Raw genomic sequence first — 20,346 nt, forward strand, 5'->3', positions numbered from 1 at the left:
TACCTGATAAGGCTGAAGACTTCATAGTTACTGTCTATTAGTCTGCAAAGCCTGAAGAGCTACAGCGAGGGCGTGACCTACAGCTGAAAAGACTCTTTGGGTCTACCGAAGGGATTTGATATCCACTTACTCAGTAGAATCCAAGTCGGATCATGTCAATGGGGATTCGCCCTCTTAAATGACAGAGCCTGACCACTACCAATGCAGGGAGCTCTAGCACAAACAGATCACCTAACCATTCTAATGTTAGCAATACGAATAGAAAGAGATGCCTACCCGCATCCTCTTTCAAACAACCATAAAAACACAATACAAACAATAGGGGAAAAAATTTACAAAGGATATGCTTCAGCTCCCTGCCCCAGCACCGAATCCGCCGATACATACGGGCCTAACGCGAAGCACTTATCGTAAGTAATCTTGACGTCTCTAAGGTAGTGGTTCGCGAATACTGAATTGCATCTCCAGAATGTTGCTTTCATCAGATTCTGGAGTGACATATTCTTGTTGAAAGCCAAGGACGTCGCAATGGCTCTTACCTCGTGAGCCTTGACTTTCAAAAGCTTGAAGTGATCCTCACCGCAAGCCAAATGTGCTTCCTTCACGAGGCTTCTAATAAAGAAGGACAAAGCATTTTTAGACAATGTCTACTGGGATCCTTTACAGAGCACCAAAGTCTGTCCTTAATGCCCTTAAGAGACTTCTTCCGCTGGAGGTAGTATCTTAAAGTCCTCACAGGGCAAAGAGTTCTTTCTGGCTCTTCCCCTACCAGGGGAGCTAAGCCTGGCAACTCAAAACTCCTTGGCCAAGGATTTGAGGGGTTCTCGTTCTTAGCTAGAAAAGAAGGAAGGAAGGAACAAATCACGGAATCTCCTTTGAAACCTACCCTTCCTTCTAGAGCATGAAGCTCACTAACTCTCTTGGCAGATGCTAAAGCCAAAAGAAACAGAGCCTTCTTCGTCAGATCCTTGAAAGAAGATGACTGGGGAGGTTCGAACTTCGAGGACCTCAGGAAACGAAGAACCACATCCAGGTTCCAGCTCGGAATTTGAGACGAGGGTTTCTTGCAAGTTTCAAAGATCTTAGCAGATCATGTAGATCTTTGTTGTTGGAGATATCTAAATTCCTGTGCCTAAACACAGCTGCTAACATGCTCCGATATCCTTTGATGGTCGAAACTGCAAGACCGCATTTTTCCCTGAGAAAAACCAGGAAATCTGCGATTTGGGTCACAGAGGTACTGGAAGAGGAAAGCTTCTGGTTTCTGCACCAACGGCGAAAGACGTCCCACTTCGACTGGTAGACACTAAGGGTAGAGGGCCTTCTAGCTGATGTGATAGCCTTCGCTGCCTTAGCTGAAAACCCCTTCGCTCTGACAAGACTTTTGACAGTCGAAAACCAGTCAGATTGAGAGCGGGGAGGTTTCTGTGATACCTGTCGAAGTGGGGTTGTCTGAGCAGATCTACTCTTTGTGGAAGAGCTCTTGGAAAGTCCACCAGCCATTCCAGTACCTCTGTGAACCAATCTTGGGCCGGCCAGAATGGAGCTACCAGCGTCATCCTTGTCGCTTCCGAGGCCGCAAACTTTCTGAGTGTTTGACTCAGAATCTTGAATGGAGGAAAAGCATAGACGTCCAGACCTCTCCAGTCTAGAAGGAAAGCATCGACTGACACTGCTCCTGGGTCCGAGATCGGGGAACAGTAGAGGTCTATTCTCTTGTTCTTTGCTGTCGCAAAAAGGTCGATATGAGGTCTGCCCCATAACCTCCACAGGTCCTGGCAAACTTCTGAGTGCAGAGTCCCACTCCGAGGGGACACTTGATTCCTCCTGCTCGGAGATCGGCTCTGACATTCCTTTCTCCCTGTACGAACCTGGTGAGGGAGAACGATCTTCCTTGCCTGAGACCACAACAGTAAGTCCTTCGCTGTTTCGTACAGGGAGAAAGAGTGTCCCCCCCCCCTGCTTTCTTATGTAAGCCAAGGCTGTGGTGTTGTCCGAGTTGACCTGAACTATAGCATTTCGGACGTGGGGCTCGAAGGCTTTTAACGCCAACCACACTGCCATCAACTCTTTGTTGTTGATGTGCCAGGACACCTGTTCCCCCTCCCAGGTGCCTGACACTTCTCTTGACCCTAGGGTCGCACCCCAACCCGTCTCCGACGCGTCGGAAAACAATACTTGGTTCGGGTTTGGCATGTACAGAGACAGACCTTCTGCAAATCGGAGAGGATCTGTCCACCACAGAAGGTCCTTCTTGATTCCTTTTGATATCCTGAAGGAGAATTCCAGGTCTAGAGAGAGACACCTCCAGTTCCGGTAAAGGAAGAATTGGAGAGGTCCGAGATGCAACCTTCCTAGAGAAACGAATTGCTCCAGCGAGGAAAGTGTCCCCAACAGACTCATCCACTCCCTCGCTGTGCATGCATCTTTCTCTAGGAAGGTTGTTAGTTTCTCTTGGCAACGAGCAATCCTCTCTGGTGACGGATATGCCCGAAAATCCGGAGAAACCATCCGAATCCCCAGATATATCAGCTCTTGACTGGGGATTAATTGTGACTTCTGGAAGTTCACCAGAAGCCCCAACGAACTTGCTAAAGTCAGTGTCTTTTGTGGGTCCTCCAGACATCTTTCTTGTGAGCTTGCTCTGATCAGCCAATCGTCTAGATAGAGAGACAGCCTCACTCCCTCCAAATGTAGCCACTGCGCTACATTCTTCATTAAACCCGTGAAAACTTGAGGGGCTGTCGAAAGGCCGAAGCACAAGGCCCTGAATTGGAAGATCTTCCCTCCCATCATGAATCTCAGAAACTTCCGTGAAGAAGGATGGATAGGCACATGGAAGTAAGCGTCCTGAAGATCTAGGGACACCATCCAGTCCCCTGGACGAAGAGCCGCCAACACTGAAGAAGTTGTCTCCATGGCGAACTTCCTTTTTTCTACGAAGACATTCAGGGCGCTTACATCCAGAACCGGTCTCCATCCTCCTGAGCTCTTGGGAACTAGGAACAGTCTGTTGTAAAAACCCGCAGAATGAGGATCTTTCACTAGTTCTATCGCCTCCTTCTCCAGCATAAGATCTACTGCTAGAGAGAGGGCTTGATTCATGATGGGGTCCTTGTACTTGGCTACCAACTCCCTCGGAGTCGTCGTCAACGGAGGTCTTGATAAGAAGGGAATGAGGTAGCCTTTGCGGACAATCGAGAGTGACCAGTTGTCCGCCCCTTTCTGGGCCCAGACGTCGGCAAACTTCAGAAGTCTGGCACCCACTGATGTCTGGAGAACTTGAATCCTACTTCTTCCCTCTGATGGATCTATAGAGAGGTCTTCCCTCGTTTAGTGGGTCTAGATCCTCTAGAGGAAGAAGCTCTGGCAGGAGGGACTCCTCGAAAGGGCTCCTGCCTAACTGGAGTCTCTCTCTTGGTTTTAGCTTGGAAAGAAGAGTGAGGCTTCCTGGTAGACTGGGCTAGCATGTCCTGTGTAGCCTTAGCTGAAAGGGCACAAGAAACATCCTGAACGATCTTCTTAGGGAAGAGTTGAGGAGAGAGCTGAGAATACAGGAGAGAGGCTCTCTGAGCATGCGATACTGATTTCGTCAGGAACGAACAGTACACAGATCTCTTCTTGATCACTCCCGCTCCGAAAAGTGAAGCTACTGCACTCGATCCATCCCTCACTGCCTTGTCCATACACGTGAGAACACTGATAAGATCCTCAGGAGAAATGGAATCCGGGGTCTGTGTCTTCTTGGCCAAAACGCCCAAAGACCAGTCTAGGAAGTTAAACACCTCCAGGACTCGGAACATTCCCTTCAACAGGTGGTCAAGCTCATTCATCCCCCATGTCGTCTTAGCAGACATGAGGGCAGAGTGTCGAGAGGAATCCACCAGTGAAGAGAAGTCCGAGTCTGCCGAGGATGGAAGAACGAGGCCCAAGGGTTCTCCCGATTCATACCAGAATCCTAGTTTCCCAGTAAGCTTAGAAGGAGGGAAAGAGAACACCGTCTTCCCTTTCTCTTCCTTCGAAAGAAGCCACTCACCAAAACCTCTAAGCGCCTTCTTCATAGAGATTGCAGGCTTCATCCTGACACAGGATGAAACCTTTGAAGTCTTTGAAGTCGAAAATAACGAAAGAGGCGAGGGCGGGGCGACAGGAGAAAGGGCGTCTCCAAATTCCTGAAGCAACAGGTTCGTCAAACGCTTGTATGAAGAAACGGAGGAATCTTTAGGAATTTCTTCTTCCGAGGGATCCTGTTCTTCTTCCGCCGAAGATCCTTCACGATCCTTACGATGAAAGGCTGTCTTGTCCTCAGCCGAGAGTCCATCCTTGGAAGAACGTCTGGAAGAACTCTGACATCTAACCGGGGAAGTTATAACTTCCGTTGAGCTTCTGCCTGAAAACTCCTTCTTGTCAGGATGAGGGCGTATTCTAGGCTCTTGGCGCCTAACGAACGCAAGGCGAAAATCTGGCGAAGAGCGCCTATCAGGCGAAGAGCGCCTATTAGGCGAAGAGCGCCTATTAGGCGAAGAGCGCCTATTAGGCGAAAAGCGTCTATCAGGCTCCTGGCGCCTGTCTAAAGGAGAGCGGCTGCCTGGCGAAGAGCGCCTGTCATGCGGGAAGCGATTATCAGGCTCTTGGCGCCTGCTGCGAGGAGAGCGAATCTCTGGCGACGAGCGCCTACCAGGCGAGAAGCGTCTGACAGATTCCCGGCGCCTAACTCGAGGAGAGCGAAAATCGGGAGAAGAGCGCCTTGAAGGAGAAGAGCGCCTACCAGGCTCTTGGTGCCTGCTAAGCGAAGGGCGGCTGACAGGAGAAGAGCGCCTGTCTACCAAAGGGCGTCTGGTCACAGGAGAGCGAAAGCCTGAAGGAGAGCGGCTACCATGAGAAAAACGCCTACCAGGCTCCTGGCGTCTGCCAGCGGGAGAGATCCTGTCTCGAGACGAGCGCCTGTCAGGAGTGGCTCGTCTACGGGAAGCATGCCCCTTGTCCGACGGAGAAACGATGTCCTCAGGAGAGCGCCTGTCCGTTGAAGAGCGCCTCGTACTACGATCCACTCCTGGAGAGAGGGCGGTTACTGACGAATAGCGTAAGCCTGGAGAAGAGCGCCTGGACTTCTTTACCGGGAGCGAGACGTCCTTCCTACGACAAGAAGTCACAATCAAGGAGTAGGCCAGAGCCGTAATCTGCGCCTGCAGACTAGCCAACACACGTGTAGGAGACTTAAAGTCCTTCACGGGAGACGCAGCTCGATCCTTACTAGGAGAGCGAAACTCCAAAGAAATCCTCGGTTTCTTCACATCCAATCCAGGATCTTCCGAAAAACTTCAGGGCTGGAGGGGAGAGCGGAAGAAGCCTGCCAGGCTCTCTTCGACGGCCGAGAAGCTTCCGAGGAGCTCCAACCACGTTTGGGCGAAGGAGAAGGCGAAGACGAGAAGCATTGCCATAAGACTTCTCTCTTGGCGCGATCCAAGGTAGCCTGGGATCAAACATCAGGCGCTACCGAGGGGACGCCTGACCGGTGGGGGTTCTCCCTAACCTTCCTGCGGCTTTCGACTTTCCTCCTCCACTGGGTCTGGGAGTCTGGAAGAGGTCTAGGCCTAGAAGCATTAGGGAGCCGATCAGACGCACCCTCCACTGCACTGGGATCACTGCACAAATTGCTATCACTCTTACCTTCTAGCACTTTAATTTTCAGCTCCATGCTGCGAATAGTGGCTCTCATAGTGTCCACCTCCGAAGGCGCATCTTCGGGTTCGGTGCAGGAAGCAGGGGCTGAAACTGGTAAAGGCGCTACGTCTACAACAGGGTTATCAACTTCAAACTCGCTAGTGCGAGACCTACTAGAACTCCTAGATGAAGCTTTCCTAACCTTGTCCTTCTCAAGCTTTCTTACATAAGAAGAAAGCGCCTTCCATTCTTCTTCATTCAAATTACCACATTCATTACAAGGGTTAATAAATGAGCAGTCATTCCCCCTACACCTCATGCATACTGTGTGAGGGTCTACCGCAGCTTTCGGTAGCCTCACCTTACAATCGCTAACAGAACAAACTCTGAACATAGTTGATTTCTTAATTTCTAAATCAGACATAATGAAATTCCAAGAATAATCAAAAGAATAATCTAAAACCGGTCCACAAATCGCAAATGCCAAGCCAAGGAGCAGGTACTTCACCAAAAGTCCGATGAAACAATCCTGGGCGAAAACGAGTAATAATCCAAAATCGAGAGGTATCGACAACAGATGTAGTCGACACCGGCGACAGAAAAATTATGACTGGAAAGGGGGATTGGTTCATACACCTGCCACCCAGCGGCGGGTGGGGTAGATCACCTGACCTACCTGTCGCATTTGCCGCGAATTTTGAATTCTGTCGTGACGTCAGAGACGTAAGCTAAGTATATATCTGGCAGGAAAGTTCATGTACAAAACCACCAAATTTGTATCTTCTTGTGGTCCAGTCTAAAAATCTGTATCTGAACACTTCAAAGACCTTAAAAATATTTCATACTAGATGGTCGAGCATAATCTTGGCAAACGCAAAAGCTGATCTGTGAGAGAAATTAATCAGGATGGAGAAGACCCCCTGGGAAGAGGCAGTTACTGGTGGCTTACGAAAGGTACCTCTTACAAGAAAGGCGAGAGGGAGGGATACAGAAGACAGCATGCCAAGCTCCTTCTCTAAGAGCCACCCCTCTATCTCGGTCAAGGCTTTCCTTGACCATCTTGGGAAGCCTGGAAGACTCAACAGGCTGATTCCTCATCATAAAAGCTGATACAGGAGAGGCCGGGGCCGCTGGGGAGAAAAATGTCTAAAAACTGACCAGAAAATACTTGAGGAGAGCTGTGTAAGCTGTGGGAGGGTGTTTGTTTAGTAGCTTCATTCTTGGATGAAATTGGAGAGGGAACAAAGTCTGATGAATCCTGTGCCACTGCAAGATCATGCACCATGAGTGAGTAGTAAACTGAAGAGATTCATCAGAGAAATGCCACCAGCGCCTCTTGTCTGCACTGAGGTCCGTATCACTAGAGGACAATGAATGCACATCTTTATGGATGCCTTTTCAATGGCTGTCCTGGGACTGGACAACAGGCTTGACAGAGAGGGGGCAACTACCCATAGGCAAACTCCACCAACTTCCCTTGGGCTTCTTGGACTTCCAGTATGCCTCCTCCCAAGTTAGGAGTATGACAGGGACCTTTGTCTAGAAGTGTTGACGGGATTAGTAATCACCTCCTTCAGTGACACTGCACTGGCACCTTTGTAACTAACACTTTGTCCATTAGAACCTTAATAGATGTCCATAATTGGGCCAAAGTATTGACAAGTAGACCAAATTTCTGGTTAAAATTTGGCTTTGAGGCTGGCAATGTGATTGGGGTTGGAAGCATGGAACCCAGTTACCAGAGTAGGTGGAAAAGTCAGAGGGCAGGTTATGGGAGAAAAGGCAGTTACAGGTGAAGACAAAACAGATAAATCAGCTACATCCAATTTAGATGATACTTGGCTAACTAAATTCCTAGCTTTGGCTCTAGCAGATGTCTTCCTTTTCCTGTCTCTCTCAAGTTTGTCAAGATATGCCTTTAAAGCTTCAAGCTTTTCATTTTCCCAGATCCCAGTCCCTACATTCATCACAAGTCAAATCAATCGAGCAATTCTTTCCTCTACAATGAACACAAATGGTATGCGAATTGTAAGAGGCTTTCGTCAGTCTAGTTTTGCTGCAAAACTGAATACGTACATACTAGTAGCACTAGAGTTAAACATGGACCTTGAAAAATGTCTTAATCAGCGAAAAGTCAGGAAAAAAATCGTAAGCTAACTATGTACAGACAGTCCCCCATTATCGGCAGACTCGGTTTTCAGTGATCTGGTTTTATGGCGTTTGTCTTGGGCCATAAAATCGATGATTTATGGTGCCATAATGGGCTGAGTTTCAGTTATCGGCACCATTAATAGAATTTTGGCACCATAAATCACCGAGTTTCGGTTAATGGTGGTCTTTGCTTATCGGCACATCCTCAGGAACGGAACCCCCACTGATAGCTGGGGACTGCTGCCTGTATGTAAATAGCACAAAATCTCCCAACAGAAAGAATGTGTTACCAAAATTGCAAAATTGCTATCAGGCACAACCATCTGGCTACGAAAATCCAAAATCAAACATCTCAGATAATTAAGATTCAGTCGTTGACCAGCAGAAACAAATTGAGCTTTTCAGCTGTGTTGTACCCAATCTTCCTTGAAAGTGGGTGGGGCTAGTGACCTTCACTGAAACAACAGAGGTGCTACTATGAATTTTAAAATTAAAGCTGTTGTGTGAGTTGAAACATTAGCTATGCAATTATGTACTACTTGGTAAGTTACTTATATGAAAATGATGGACTGTGGCAAAAAGATTTGTCATGAAACACTTAATAGTTACTTTGAGTTTTATAATCTGTGCCATTAATTATAGTACAGTAGTAATTTAATTCCTCCTAAGTTATGGCTACTCTGTAACCTATTCCAGTGACCAGAATACTGTTGAAGGAGAAGATTATCATTTAGAATTAAGTGATCCCAGATACCTTCTCAAACACAAGAAAGTTGCCCATATAGCCTTTGCTTTCTAAAATGATTTTGTATTTAATAAATGCAAAAAATCTAAATTACACTTTCAAAACTTTCGTTTCCAAGATTGAATGTCACTTTAGAAACTTGCCCAACTGGTGAAAGTGCAGACAAGTGGTTTAACAATACATGCTGCATAAATATCAAATACAACTAGGAACTCCATGTTTAAAATCATAGCTGGACTTTACAGATATAGCAAAAAGTTATTCCATACTTGTGGACTTATCACATTTCCTTATATGTATTTTTCAATATTTAACTACTGTATCAGGCCGGACTTGCATCAGCATTCATATACTTGTTAAAGACATATCATGTGTAAAAATAATTAAATGGCAAATAAGAAAAAATATAGTGACAGCATTACACAACTGATGTGGCTTGTACCTTTAATCAGTAGTAGAGGTGATGAAACTGACTAAAGTACGTACTTGGTTTATGCAATAATTACAAGGTTATCTTTTTATGAATCACCATCTAAATTTCATCTGAGCAACACTCATTGTGGGTGGAATACCATAAGAGTATCTTGTATTATACTGAAAAAAATTTTGTTTTTTGCAGGACAGGATGAATCAAGTATAGTATCCGTGAAAGTATACAATATATCAGCAAGATATATCATGCATGTTAGAAATCTGATACATACAGCTAAATGAGTAATGTGACCGAACAACCGTGAGCCAGTTAATAAAAATAAGGTTGATGTATGAGTAAGAATAAATGAGCACATCATATTTTGTTATCAGTTCCTTCTGTGGTTCAATGTGTTAGGTATATGTTAGGTGAGGTTACATCAGAATCCCTCCACAGTAGTAAAGAGATCAATTGTACCTCTACTTTAATCTGGGTAAACCAAACCAGGGAAACTTGAAGTGGAAATCCATTGCACCAAGATTAGTACCCAGCAGGCCTCTAATTATCAAACTCACCTTAGCCAGCTTTACAAGACACTCTGGAGGACCTGAAGAATGAAACAGACGACTTTTAACACTGCATCTTGGAGAAGGTTCAGCAGATTTACTTGCCCCATAGCTTTGATAGTCATTAGGACTAAGGGTGTTCATCACTGTTTTGGCTGAAGAAGACTGTAATAAGGAATTCGAAAGCACTTAAATAAATTTTTCATGTCTAAAAAGTGCATCAAAATAAACCCATTCGAAATCTAGCATGTAGATCCCATTTATATCAAGTAAATTTAATTGCTTAAAGGTTAGATATTTATCTTGCTTCACTATGTTAGATTATTTGCTACCTGTTTGGCCTACTCTGGCAAAAAGATGCTCTGCAAAGCTTCATCTCGGTAACAAAAATTCTTGTTGGTTCATTTGGTTAGATCACTGATCCTGTTTTTGGTAGAGTAGCAGACACTATATATGAATGCTTTTAATTTTTTCTTGAATATTAACATATTTCCACTGGAATCAATTTTTCCATCTTTAGGAAATTACTTGGAAACATGATCCTATTCCTCCTCTTTCTCTTCTTTCCACTCCAAAGACATGTAAAAGCATTTCTCAGATGATGCCTACCTCTGAATTTTATTTACTATTATTAGGCCAACAACTTTTAAATAGTTGACAGAATTGTTGCTGCTCATAATTAATATGAGTGACAACAACTACAATAAGCAATTCTGGGGTGATTTTGTTTTAATTTCATATTAAGCATATCACAGTGATTTTGTCTAATTACACTGAGCAGTGGAGAATCGTCAAAACAAGAACAAAATAATCTCTTTCATGCTCTTCACTACTTGACATGGTAGTCCTATAGGACTTAATTTGCCAGGCATGGTCAGGGTATAAATAAACAACTACCATGCCTCCAGAATTTCTAGCTTGTGTTAAATCAAAAACGCTTTAAATTAAACACGCATTAATTGAGAGGTGACTGTATGTAATATTTAATCATGCCATAAGATGCCTCCGAAATGCCCTGCTCCTTGTAAGGCTTCTGTCAAAGAGCCTAAGTGCCAAAAAGTTATGATGCTCCACAAGAAGGTAGCACTTCTGGAAATGTTGAAGGAAGAGAAAAGTTACGCTGCAGTAGCCTGCCATTATGGCATGAATTAGAGTATTGTCTGATACATCATGATGACAAAAGCGGTGGTAAGGAAGACTGGGGATGTTAGCTTCTGCGGTAGTACCAAGATGGTTTTCACAATACATTGTGAGGATGGAGTTGGCCTTGACATTGTGGATAACGGACTGCCATAAGAACATCATCCCTCTTGATAGCAACATCATCCACGAGAAGGCACAAAATCTTTACCAGAAGTTTTCTAATGTTATGGAAGTCGGCGACATACAGGAAGAAGGCTTCTTAGGCTTCAATGACTCTGCTGAAGAAAAAGAGGAAGAAGCAGGACCATCATTAGCTCCTGAAGGTTTTCAGGCCAGAAAGGGTGGTTCAACTGTTTCCAGAAGCGGTTCCACCAAAAGTGTGTTTATCTGCGTGGGGAAATGGCATTGGCAGACATGGAATCTGCCACAAAATATGGCGAGACCTTCAAGAATATTATCAGGAACAAGAACTACCATCCAGAATAGGTGTTCAATATGGATGAGATTGGCTTGTTCTGGAAGAAAATGCCTTCATGGACATATGTCATGAAGGACGCAGCTTGAGCCACCAGGTTTATGACCCAGGATGACAGGGTTACCCTCATCATATGTGGCAATGCTGTTGACTGCATGCTGACACCAGACCTCATTTACAAAACTGCAAACTCCAAGGCCCTAAAAAATAAGAACAAGAACTTGTTGCCTGTGTTTTGGGCACACAACGACTAGACCTGAATCACCAAAGTCCTCATGTCTAACTGGTTCACCCAGAACTTCATCACTCAAGTTAAGAATTACCTCAACAACCTGTGCAAGGAGTTCAAGGTGTTGTTGACTATGGATAATGCTGGTGGCCATCCTCTGGATCCTTATTATGAGGGATTCCAGCTCGAGTTCCTTCCTCCCAGCACCACCTCTCTCTTCCAGCCTATGGACCAGGATGTGATCCATGGCTTCAAGCCACTCTACATCTGGAACTCCCTCGAGCACCTTGTAAAGGAAATGGGCACGGAATCAAATTTATGCCGAAAGAGTATATCGGCAAGAATTCAGGATTGCCATGTCTGACCATCATTGGCCTATCATTGAGGATGAAGTCAACACCCTCATTGATGCCAACTCAGACTCCCTGATGAACCAGGATTTGAAAGAGCTAACAAAGTCTGCAAGTGAGGAAGACAGCAGGTTCAGGGGACTCAAGAGGATGAGGGCCTGACTTTGGAGCAACTGTCCCGAATTATGAGGGCAGCTAGGGAGATGCAGATGACTGGGGCATGGGATCTTATATGGAATCCCCCATAAAGTTTTCAAATGCCCATGATGCATGCATGGGGCCCTATAAAAACCTCCTTGTTGGTATGAAGCAGCAGCAACAGCAGCTGCCTATCACCATATTTCTCAAGACCATAACCCCCAAAGCCCTCTGAGGTCCCTGAAGAAGAGCAATGGTTGGATGAAGTGCCTGAAGAAGGGAAAGAGCCACCCCCAAAGGAGATGTAACTTCTTCACAGCTAATTCCTCTCTCTTCAATCAACATTCATCACTGATGGGTATCCACATGATTTGCGTAATCATAAACTTCTCATTTAGTATATTTTTTAATTGTGTTCTTAAATTCAAATACAGTACAGGCAGTCCCCTGTCATCGGCAGCCTCGGTTATCAGTGATCCAGTCCTATGAAGTTTGTCTAGCGTCGAAAATTGGTGATTTTCGATCCAAAAATGCACTGATTTCTAGTTATCAGCACCAATATTTTTGATGCCAAAATGCACTGATTTCTACTTATCAGCACTAACATTTTCTATGCCAAAATGCACTGATTTCTACTTATCAGCACCAATATTTTCTATGCCAAAATGCACTGATTTCTACTTATCAGCACCAATATTTTCCATGCCAAAATGCACTGATTTCTAGTTATCAGCACTAATATTTTCTATGCCAAAATGCACTGATTTCTACTTATCAGTACCAATATTTTTTATGCCAAAATGCACTGATTTCTACTTATCAGCACCAATATTTTCTATGCCAAAATGCACTGATTTCTAGTTATCAGCACCAATATTTCCTATGTCAAAATGCACTGATTTCTAATTATCAGCACCAATAATTAGAGTATTGATGCCAATGCGTACATACCTAACAGAGGCGCCATTAACCAGTTATCTGTGCCAAATTCTGGCTATCTACACCAATAAGTGCCAAAAATTGCAGCTTTCCAATTATTGGTGATTTTTGGTTATCAGTGATTTTCACTTATCAAGCCGTTGGAATGGAACCCACAACAATAACCAGGGACTGTCTGTGTTCCCTGTACTACTTGAGAATGTACCAATGTTACCCATTTAAGTTGTCTTATAAGAAAACAGTACGGCTTGAAGACTGTACGAAAGAAAATGAGCGTGCCTGAATATAAGGGAAACTAGATTAGTTTTTGCCTTGGTAATTGTAACAGTTGTAAGAGAGCTCACTAGTAGCTGTAAGCCATGTACTTTTAAAAGAAATGTTGTAAGATGACTTTGAAATGATGTTAAAAGTGTTTTAGGATGATAATTTAAGGTATTGCTGTATTTGGTGTCTGAACTATCAAAATGGGCAGTTAAAAGCATTTTTAGAGGGGGGGTCTCAGTATTCATGGATTTCAGCTATTTGCAGGCAGTTATGGTCCCTAACCTTAGCGAACACCGGGGTCAACTGTGTCAACTTCCATTCATTCTAGTCTTGTAAGAATTCAACTCTTGCTATTACGTACTTGAATATCCAGGTTCCGAGAATCATACTTGAAGTTGATGGTTCACACAAGTGGCAAACAGGTCCACTTTCGGATGTGGAAGCATATTGGCAATTACTGACTGCAGAGGGGATGAGCATGTGCCCAACCTCTTAATACACCCAAGAAGTTGATACGACACTCCCTCAGATCAGGATACCATCTTCCCGCTACCTGACAATCCTTCCAATGGCCTCCTCAACCTGTCAAGGAGTCATCTGTATGTATTATCACTTGAGTGGATGGTGAAGTCAGGTCGGCCTGTTTTGCGAAAGACTCCTTCCAGATCAATATATGGAGTATCTTTCCAATTTCCAATCACAAGGCCTTTTCTTGGTATGGGACACCCAGGTTCTGTTTACATATACGTAGCCTACAATTGCAATCTCAGCATAAGAATTACCAATGACACAAACTGTAACATTCCCAGACTTTGTTCCATTGTTTAGAAAAGCTAGCTTGTGTAAGGAATCTTCTCAGGTTCTTCCTTATTCTTGTCTGAGTGCTGTTGAGAAGAGACAGCCAGCTATGAAGAGTAACCCAACAAAGTCCTGCCTCAAAACATCTGCTGGACATGCGTAAGGTAGGACTTGTTCCTATTTGTTAGGAAACCTTTTTATTGGAGTGTGTCAATTATCACTCTCAGGTTTCATCAGAACTTTTCCCTGCTGGCTTTCCAGATTAGCTACCATCATCTAGATAGCCCACCAGTTAAATTCCTTCTTTCCTGAGCTTTCAGACAATTATTGCTTCTAATTTTGTGAAGATTCTTAGGGCCAATGTTTAACCTGTAAGGCATGACTTTGAATCTGTATATTTCCTTCCCTATCCAAACAATCTTTCAAATACTGTACTGAGACGGTCGAAGTCCCTTCCAGAAAGAGTGTACTTGGGCAACAAAAGTCATTTGAACTTGTTGCAAATAATTTGCTCAGACTTGATGTTAAGGATCACCCTTCAATCTGAGGAATACTTCTTAAATATGCTGAAAAGTGGTGGCAAATAAGTATGTCTTCCTCTTATGGCTCTCTTTAAGAGGGATCTTTTTTTTTTTTAGAGGGGGAGGGTAAGACCATCTCTAACCTTTGAAAATAATACTATTATGTCCCCAACGGGAGCACTTCTACTTCATGTGATGCTTAAGAAGACAACCCCTGATCATGCACGTCATATTGTGTTCCACCTCTTCCCTTGCCTTTCATATGCAGTCCAGCAGTTGATTTTCCTGTCCTTTGGGCTAAGCATCTTTCTCTGCTTTGGAAGGAACGCTGCTGCTATCATAATTCCTTTTGTGTTGGATGTATCTTTTAGTGGTAAAGAGAGACTTATATGACTCCAGTTCATATGGAGCTCTTAGGCTTAGGAAGAGGAAACTATTGAAAGTATTGTTTCCCAGATTCACTTCACCAAGAGGAGCATATATTGTTCAGTTCTGTTGTTAGGCTCATTAAATGAGTTGTACAACAGCAGATGCTTCAATAAGCTCCTTACAGATGGGGGAAGAATGTAATAGGGAGGTTACATTAGGGTACAAAATGGTCAAGGCCACCAATGCTTCCCTCCAAACCTTAATGCAACATTGCAGAATGTCACAGAGTGCTCTCTTTAATAGTTATTTTCACCATATAAGTTATAATGAGGAAGTGGTCCTAGTATGGAATTCAGCCATGGCTGTCCCGTCTGAAATTTTTCTCATAGGGATCCCAAATTGCTGAGCAGTCACGTCCAATGGGAGCTTTTTCCTCTTAGAGGAAGGACAAGTGTTGCTCATTCCTTTAATGTAAAAAGTTATTGAGGACGGGTGGACTGATCAATTTTCTCACTTTTTTTCAATGTTAAGCTGTTTTATCAGGCAGGACTTGCATCAGTACGTATTAATGTACTCGTTGAAGATGTGCAAAACAAAAAAGTCAGAAAAAATAGTGACAGCACTAGTAAACAATTGATGTGGCTTGCACTTTTAATCTGTAAAGGCGATAAAAATGACTACAGTGCAGTACCAGGTTTAGTAACCACATGGTTAAATTTTTATGAATCATCATCTAAATTTCACTTGAGCAACACTCATTATGGGTGGAATACCATAACAGTATCTTGTATTATATAAAATAAACATTTTCATAAGAAAATCAAGTTTCATATAAACTCACCAAGTAATTACATAGCTGAGGTTTCCACTCGTGCTGCAGCCTTTTTTAACAACTCATGGTAGCAAATCAATTGTTTTGTGTAGGTGACAGACTCCGCTCACTATCGGAGCACCCGGAGGAAACAACTGGCTGGTTAGTTCAATTGTGTTTGTGCCCTTATGTCCTTGAGAGGGGAGGAGGGTGGGCTCCCATTCTGTAACTAATTGGTAAGTATGTACATAAGTTAATTTTTATTATGGAAATATCATTTTCATATAAGTAACTCACCAAGTAACTACATAGTTGAATCCCACATTGAATGGAGATGGGATACATGGTCATATTCTACATCAAAACATTAAGGCATGGTAATGACTTTGAAATAAAAATTTGGCCAGCATTGATGCAATGCTTGTTGTTTCCTTACTTGGTAAGAGAGCTACTGCAGATGAATAGTGACTCTGGTTGGCGCTCATCTTAACCTGTGGTGGCATGGCGGTTGAACCATGGGTCAGGTCACCTCTATGTAAGTGGAAGCTTTGTAATGGAGGATAGGCCTGATGGCTTGCAAAGCATACAAAAGTGCCCTTGCTCTGGGCACAGTACCAAATTTAAAAACAACCAGACAATGCTGTCACCTGTTCTGAAAAAACAACAATCCATCTACTAACACTGGTGGGTACTCCAGGTACATTGTACCCCAGGCTCCCCAAATAACTTGAAAACCCTATGGTAAAATGAAATGATAGTAGGAGAAAATGAGTGCTTCCTATGAATCCTTACCCAATACCATGCCAGCCACTGATAACGACCCCAAGGTACTATAATTATCAAACAATGCTTCCACCTCTTTCAAATGGTAATGAGATGCAACAATAGACTTACACTTCCAGTAGGTCAACTGAAGAATGGAACGGAATTCACTTGAATATAGAATTTAGGCCACAAGCCAAGCAATGGGACCTATGAGGTCATTCAGACCTGAAATGGAAATTGACAGTACAAGGTTCAAAAAGTGTAACAGGAGGAAAACCTCAAAGCAGTTGCACTATGAATCAATTGTCAAAAGAGATGGAAAGTCTGATTGAAGAAAGAAACAATGAAAGGAGGTAAGGTAAAAGGAACAAAAGGGGTTGCAGGTAGGGGCCGAAGGATGCTGCAAAGAACCCCAAGTACTGTGGACCCCCGTATTTGCATTCTCCCGATTCACAGACTGACGCATTCGCTGATTTCTCTCTGAAACATTTCCCCCCATTATTCGCAGAAATTTTCCTATTCACGGTATTTTTCTATGAGAAATATCCACAAATTCCTGGATTTTTTTTATCAATTTCCTCATAAAATGCACTTTTTGTGATAAAACTATTAAAAAAAACCAGGTATAAAAATTTTAGCGGGTTTTTCTTGAGTTTTAACAAAACAAAATAGGAGGTTTTAAGCACTTTTATATGGGTTCCAATTATTCACGGGTAGGTCTGGTATGCATCCCCTGCGAATACGGGGGACCACTGTAATGCCTAGAGTGCACCACATGAGGTGCACTGACAGCACTAGCCCCCTGTGGGGATTGAAGAATGGAAGATAGGGACATATTGTGCCTGAAAGCCAAAGAGGTAGCTACAGCTCTGACTTCATAGGGTTTCACTTTAAATATAGGCGACATGTCTTCTTGCATTTGTGAACATGCCTCTGAAATCTAATGGAACACCAGAGGTTACTGGATGGACCTCTGATATTTTCTGTCCTATTCATATAGTACTAGTACCTCAGAGCTCTTACAAGGCAAAGTACTCTCTCTTCTTCCTAGGAGCCAAGGATATCCATTAAATACTTAATGGTAAAAGAATAAGGCCAGAGCTTAGAAGGGTCCTTGTTCTTAGCCAAAATAAAATCTAGGGTAAAGGAGCAAATTGCATCCCCTGGGCAAAAACCTACCATTTTATTGATGGGTTGAATTCACTAATATATTTAGCAGTAGCTAATGCAAAGAGGAAGAGTGTCTCCCAATGAAGTTTCCTGAGGTACCATCAATGAAAGAATGTCCACTTGGCCTGGCAGATAAGGCTAAAAGATGTTCACCTGCATCTTGCAATAGCCTCTGCAGCTCCCCTTGAAAAGCGTTTAGCTCTGACAAGCTTGTGGACAATCTGAAGCCTGTCAGGGCAAAAGTGGACAACCCTTAGTTGGTGTCTTCAGAAGTGGGGTTGTTTGACTAAAGGGCTATGAGGGTCACAGTTGCATTGCAGTAGGCTTGAAATTTGTTTATCACCTCCCTGATCATGTTGAAGGATGGAAAACTGTACTGATCCAGATTGTACCAGTCTTGCAGCATGGTGTCAGTTGCCCATGCCAGAGGATCTGGGGCTGGAGAGCAAGAGAGAGGCAGATGATGGTTCTTGGAGGTGGCAAACAGATTTAAATTGGTTTTGTCCCAAAGTTTCTAAAGATCTAGACAGACCAGAGGATCCAAGCCCCATTCAGAAGTAAGGACCTGCTTCCGACAGTTTAGTTCATCTGCTAAAACATTCAATTTCCCCTGGATAAACCAGGTGACCAAAGTCACTTGATTTTGATGCACCCATAGTGGCAGATCTCTAGCTGCCTGGCAGAGAGAAGGGGAATAAGTGCTGCTTTGTTTCTGTATTATATGCCAATGCCGTGGTATTGTCCGTGTGGAATACCACTGTGTTTTTGCAGAACGTGGTCAAGAGACACTGAAGGCCTAGATAAACCGCTTTCAGTTCTCTGACACTTATATGTAGACTTTATTGCTCTGGGGTCAACATCCGGATACTTCTTGCTTCCCCAGTAGAGCTCCTCAGCTCAAGTCCAATGCATCTGAATAAAACTGTAGGTCAGGGCTTAAAGTGAAGGGAGTTCCATTCTGACAGTCTTTCTTTGGACAGCCACCATTGCAGGTCCTCTTTGATCTCAGGAATGATTGTAAACATGTAAGTGTCAGGCTGTGCTTTCCTGTCCCAGTTGGCCTTTAGAAAGAATTGGAGGAGAACTCTCACATGCGGTTTGCACAAACTGACAAACATCTCTGTGGATGCCATCCCCAGCAGGTTCATCCATTGCTGAGCTGTGCCAGGTGAAAGGGCATAAACCTGCAGACTGTCTGAAGGCAGCTGGAAATTCTCTTCGGAGATGGAAAAACCTGAAAATCAGGGAATTGAGAGTCACCCCTAAATAGAGGATCTATTGGGACAGGGTCAACTGAGACTTCTGTCAGTTCCTTGGTAAAAAGTAAAACCTTGTGCAAGTCCTTCATGCATTTTCCCTTTGAGAGAGGAGTGAGGACCCGAGTGAACACTTGACAGGCTGTCGAAACCCCAAAGCAAGGGCCCAAAATTTATATACTTTAGCCTGAAAACAAACCTTAGATACTTCCTGGAGACTGGGTGGATCAGAATGTGGAAGTATGCATCCTGCATGTCTAACATTATCATCCAGTTGCCCTGGTGAATGGATGCAAGGACTAAATGGTTCCTTTTATATTTTTTCTTCCAGACAAAACGACTCATGGTGCTTACATCCAAGACTGGTCTCCAGCCCCTTGATGTTTTCAGAACCACAAAGAGATGATTGTATAAACCCTCTGTGTTGGTGTTCTTGACTTTTTCTATAGCTTTCTTTTGGAGAGTGAGGCAATTCCCTCCGAAAGGGCCAAATGTCTCTTAGCCTCTTGAGGTCTCCAGCCCCTTGATGTTTTTCAGAACCACAAAGAGACGATTGTATAAACCCTCTGTGTTGGTGTTCTTTTGGTGGAGTGAGGCAATTTCCTCCGAAAGGGCTGAATGCCTCTGAGCCTCTTGAGTAAGCCATCAATGCAATGGAAGAAGTGACTAATGATGGGCTTTCAGGAGCGGGATGATGTAGCCCTCCTATAGAACCTTGATGATCCATGGCACCGCCCTTCTGATCATCCACTTTTCCCTAAACTCTAGGAGTCTGGCTCCTACTGGCACATGATGGACTTCCCTTTCAATTTTGGTGCACTGTCTTGGTTGAACCCTTCCTAATGGACTCTGGCATGAATTGTACATTAGAATGTGTCCTAAATTGAAGTCTTTTTCCATGAAAGGGCTGCTGGTGGCTGGGAGAGACCATATTGGGAGTAAAGGCAGGCAAATTTTTGGGACGCTTGGAAGTATGGACCAACAGATTTTGCGTCAATTTCTTCTGAAGGTTGAACGAAATTTCCTTAACAATCCTGCGGGAAGAGGTGAGGTTGGTCCAGGGAATAAAATAACAGAGTCGATTTCTGCATCTGAGTGACTCAGTAGTAAAGGAGCATCAGAGCTCTCTCTTCTTAAGTACTCTCAAAGTGAAAAGAGAGGAAAGCTCTATAGAACCATCCCTAATGGTCTTGTCTGCAAAGAACAAGACTCCTAGCCAGTCTAAGACAATGTCTCCTGATAACGCTTGGAAGTCCTCATCTTCTTAGCCCATGCTCCCACAGTTCAGTCAAGGAAGCTAAAGACTTCAAAAAGCCTCGAAGAACAAGGTGGTTTAGCTCTGCCGACAAAAACATTACTTTCGCAGACAAGAACGCAGAGTCGAGAAGAGTTGATGACAACAGTGAAGTCCCTTTGGGAGGAGGCAGCGACTCCTGGTGACGAAAGATAAATATCTTCAAACTATGCAAGAGGGAGGAAAGGCGGAAAAATCTTTTCCTTGCTTTTTTTTTAGCTGAAAGCCAATCTCCCATCTCCTTGAGAAACTTCTGGAAGATGAAGAAAGAACCATCTTGGAGTCT

General features: G+C 43.8%; 1 protein-coding gene across 1 annotated transcript in view; it reads right to left on the minus strand.

Annotated features, from left to right (window-relative positions):
- The window catches only part of LOC135218026 (uncharacterized), a 182,417-nt gene that overhangs the window by 143,873 nt on the left and 18,198 nt on the right, over positions 1–20,346 (minus strand). The window contains exon 3 of the mRNA XM_064254172.1: positions 9,548–9,703. Within this exon, the coding sequence (XP_064110242.1) occupies positions 9,548–9,682 (135 nt within the window). The 5' untranslated portion in view covers positions 9,683–9,703. The remainder of the gene's footprint in view (positions 1–9,547; positions 9,704–20,346) is intronic.

This window comes from Macrobrachium nipponense, chromosome 9 (assembly GCF_015104395.2).
Source record: "Macrobrachium nipponense isolate FS-2020 chromosome 9, ASM1510439v2, whole genome shotgun sequence".
Classification (NCBI taxonomy): Eukaryota; Metazoa; Arthropoda; class Malacostraca; order Decapoda; family Palaemonidae; genus Macrobrachium; species Macrobrachium nipponense.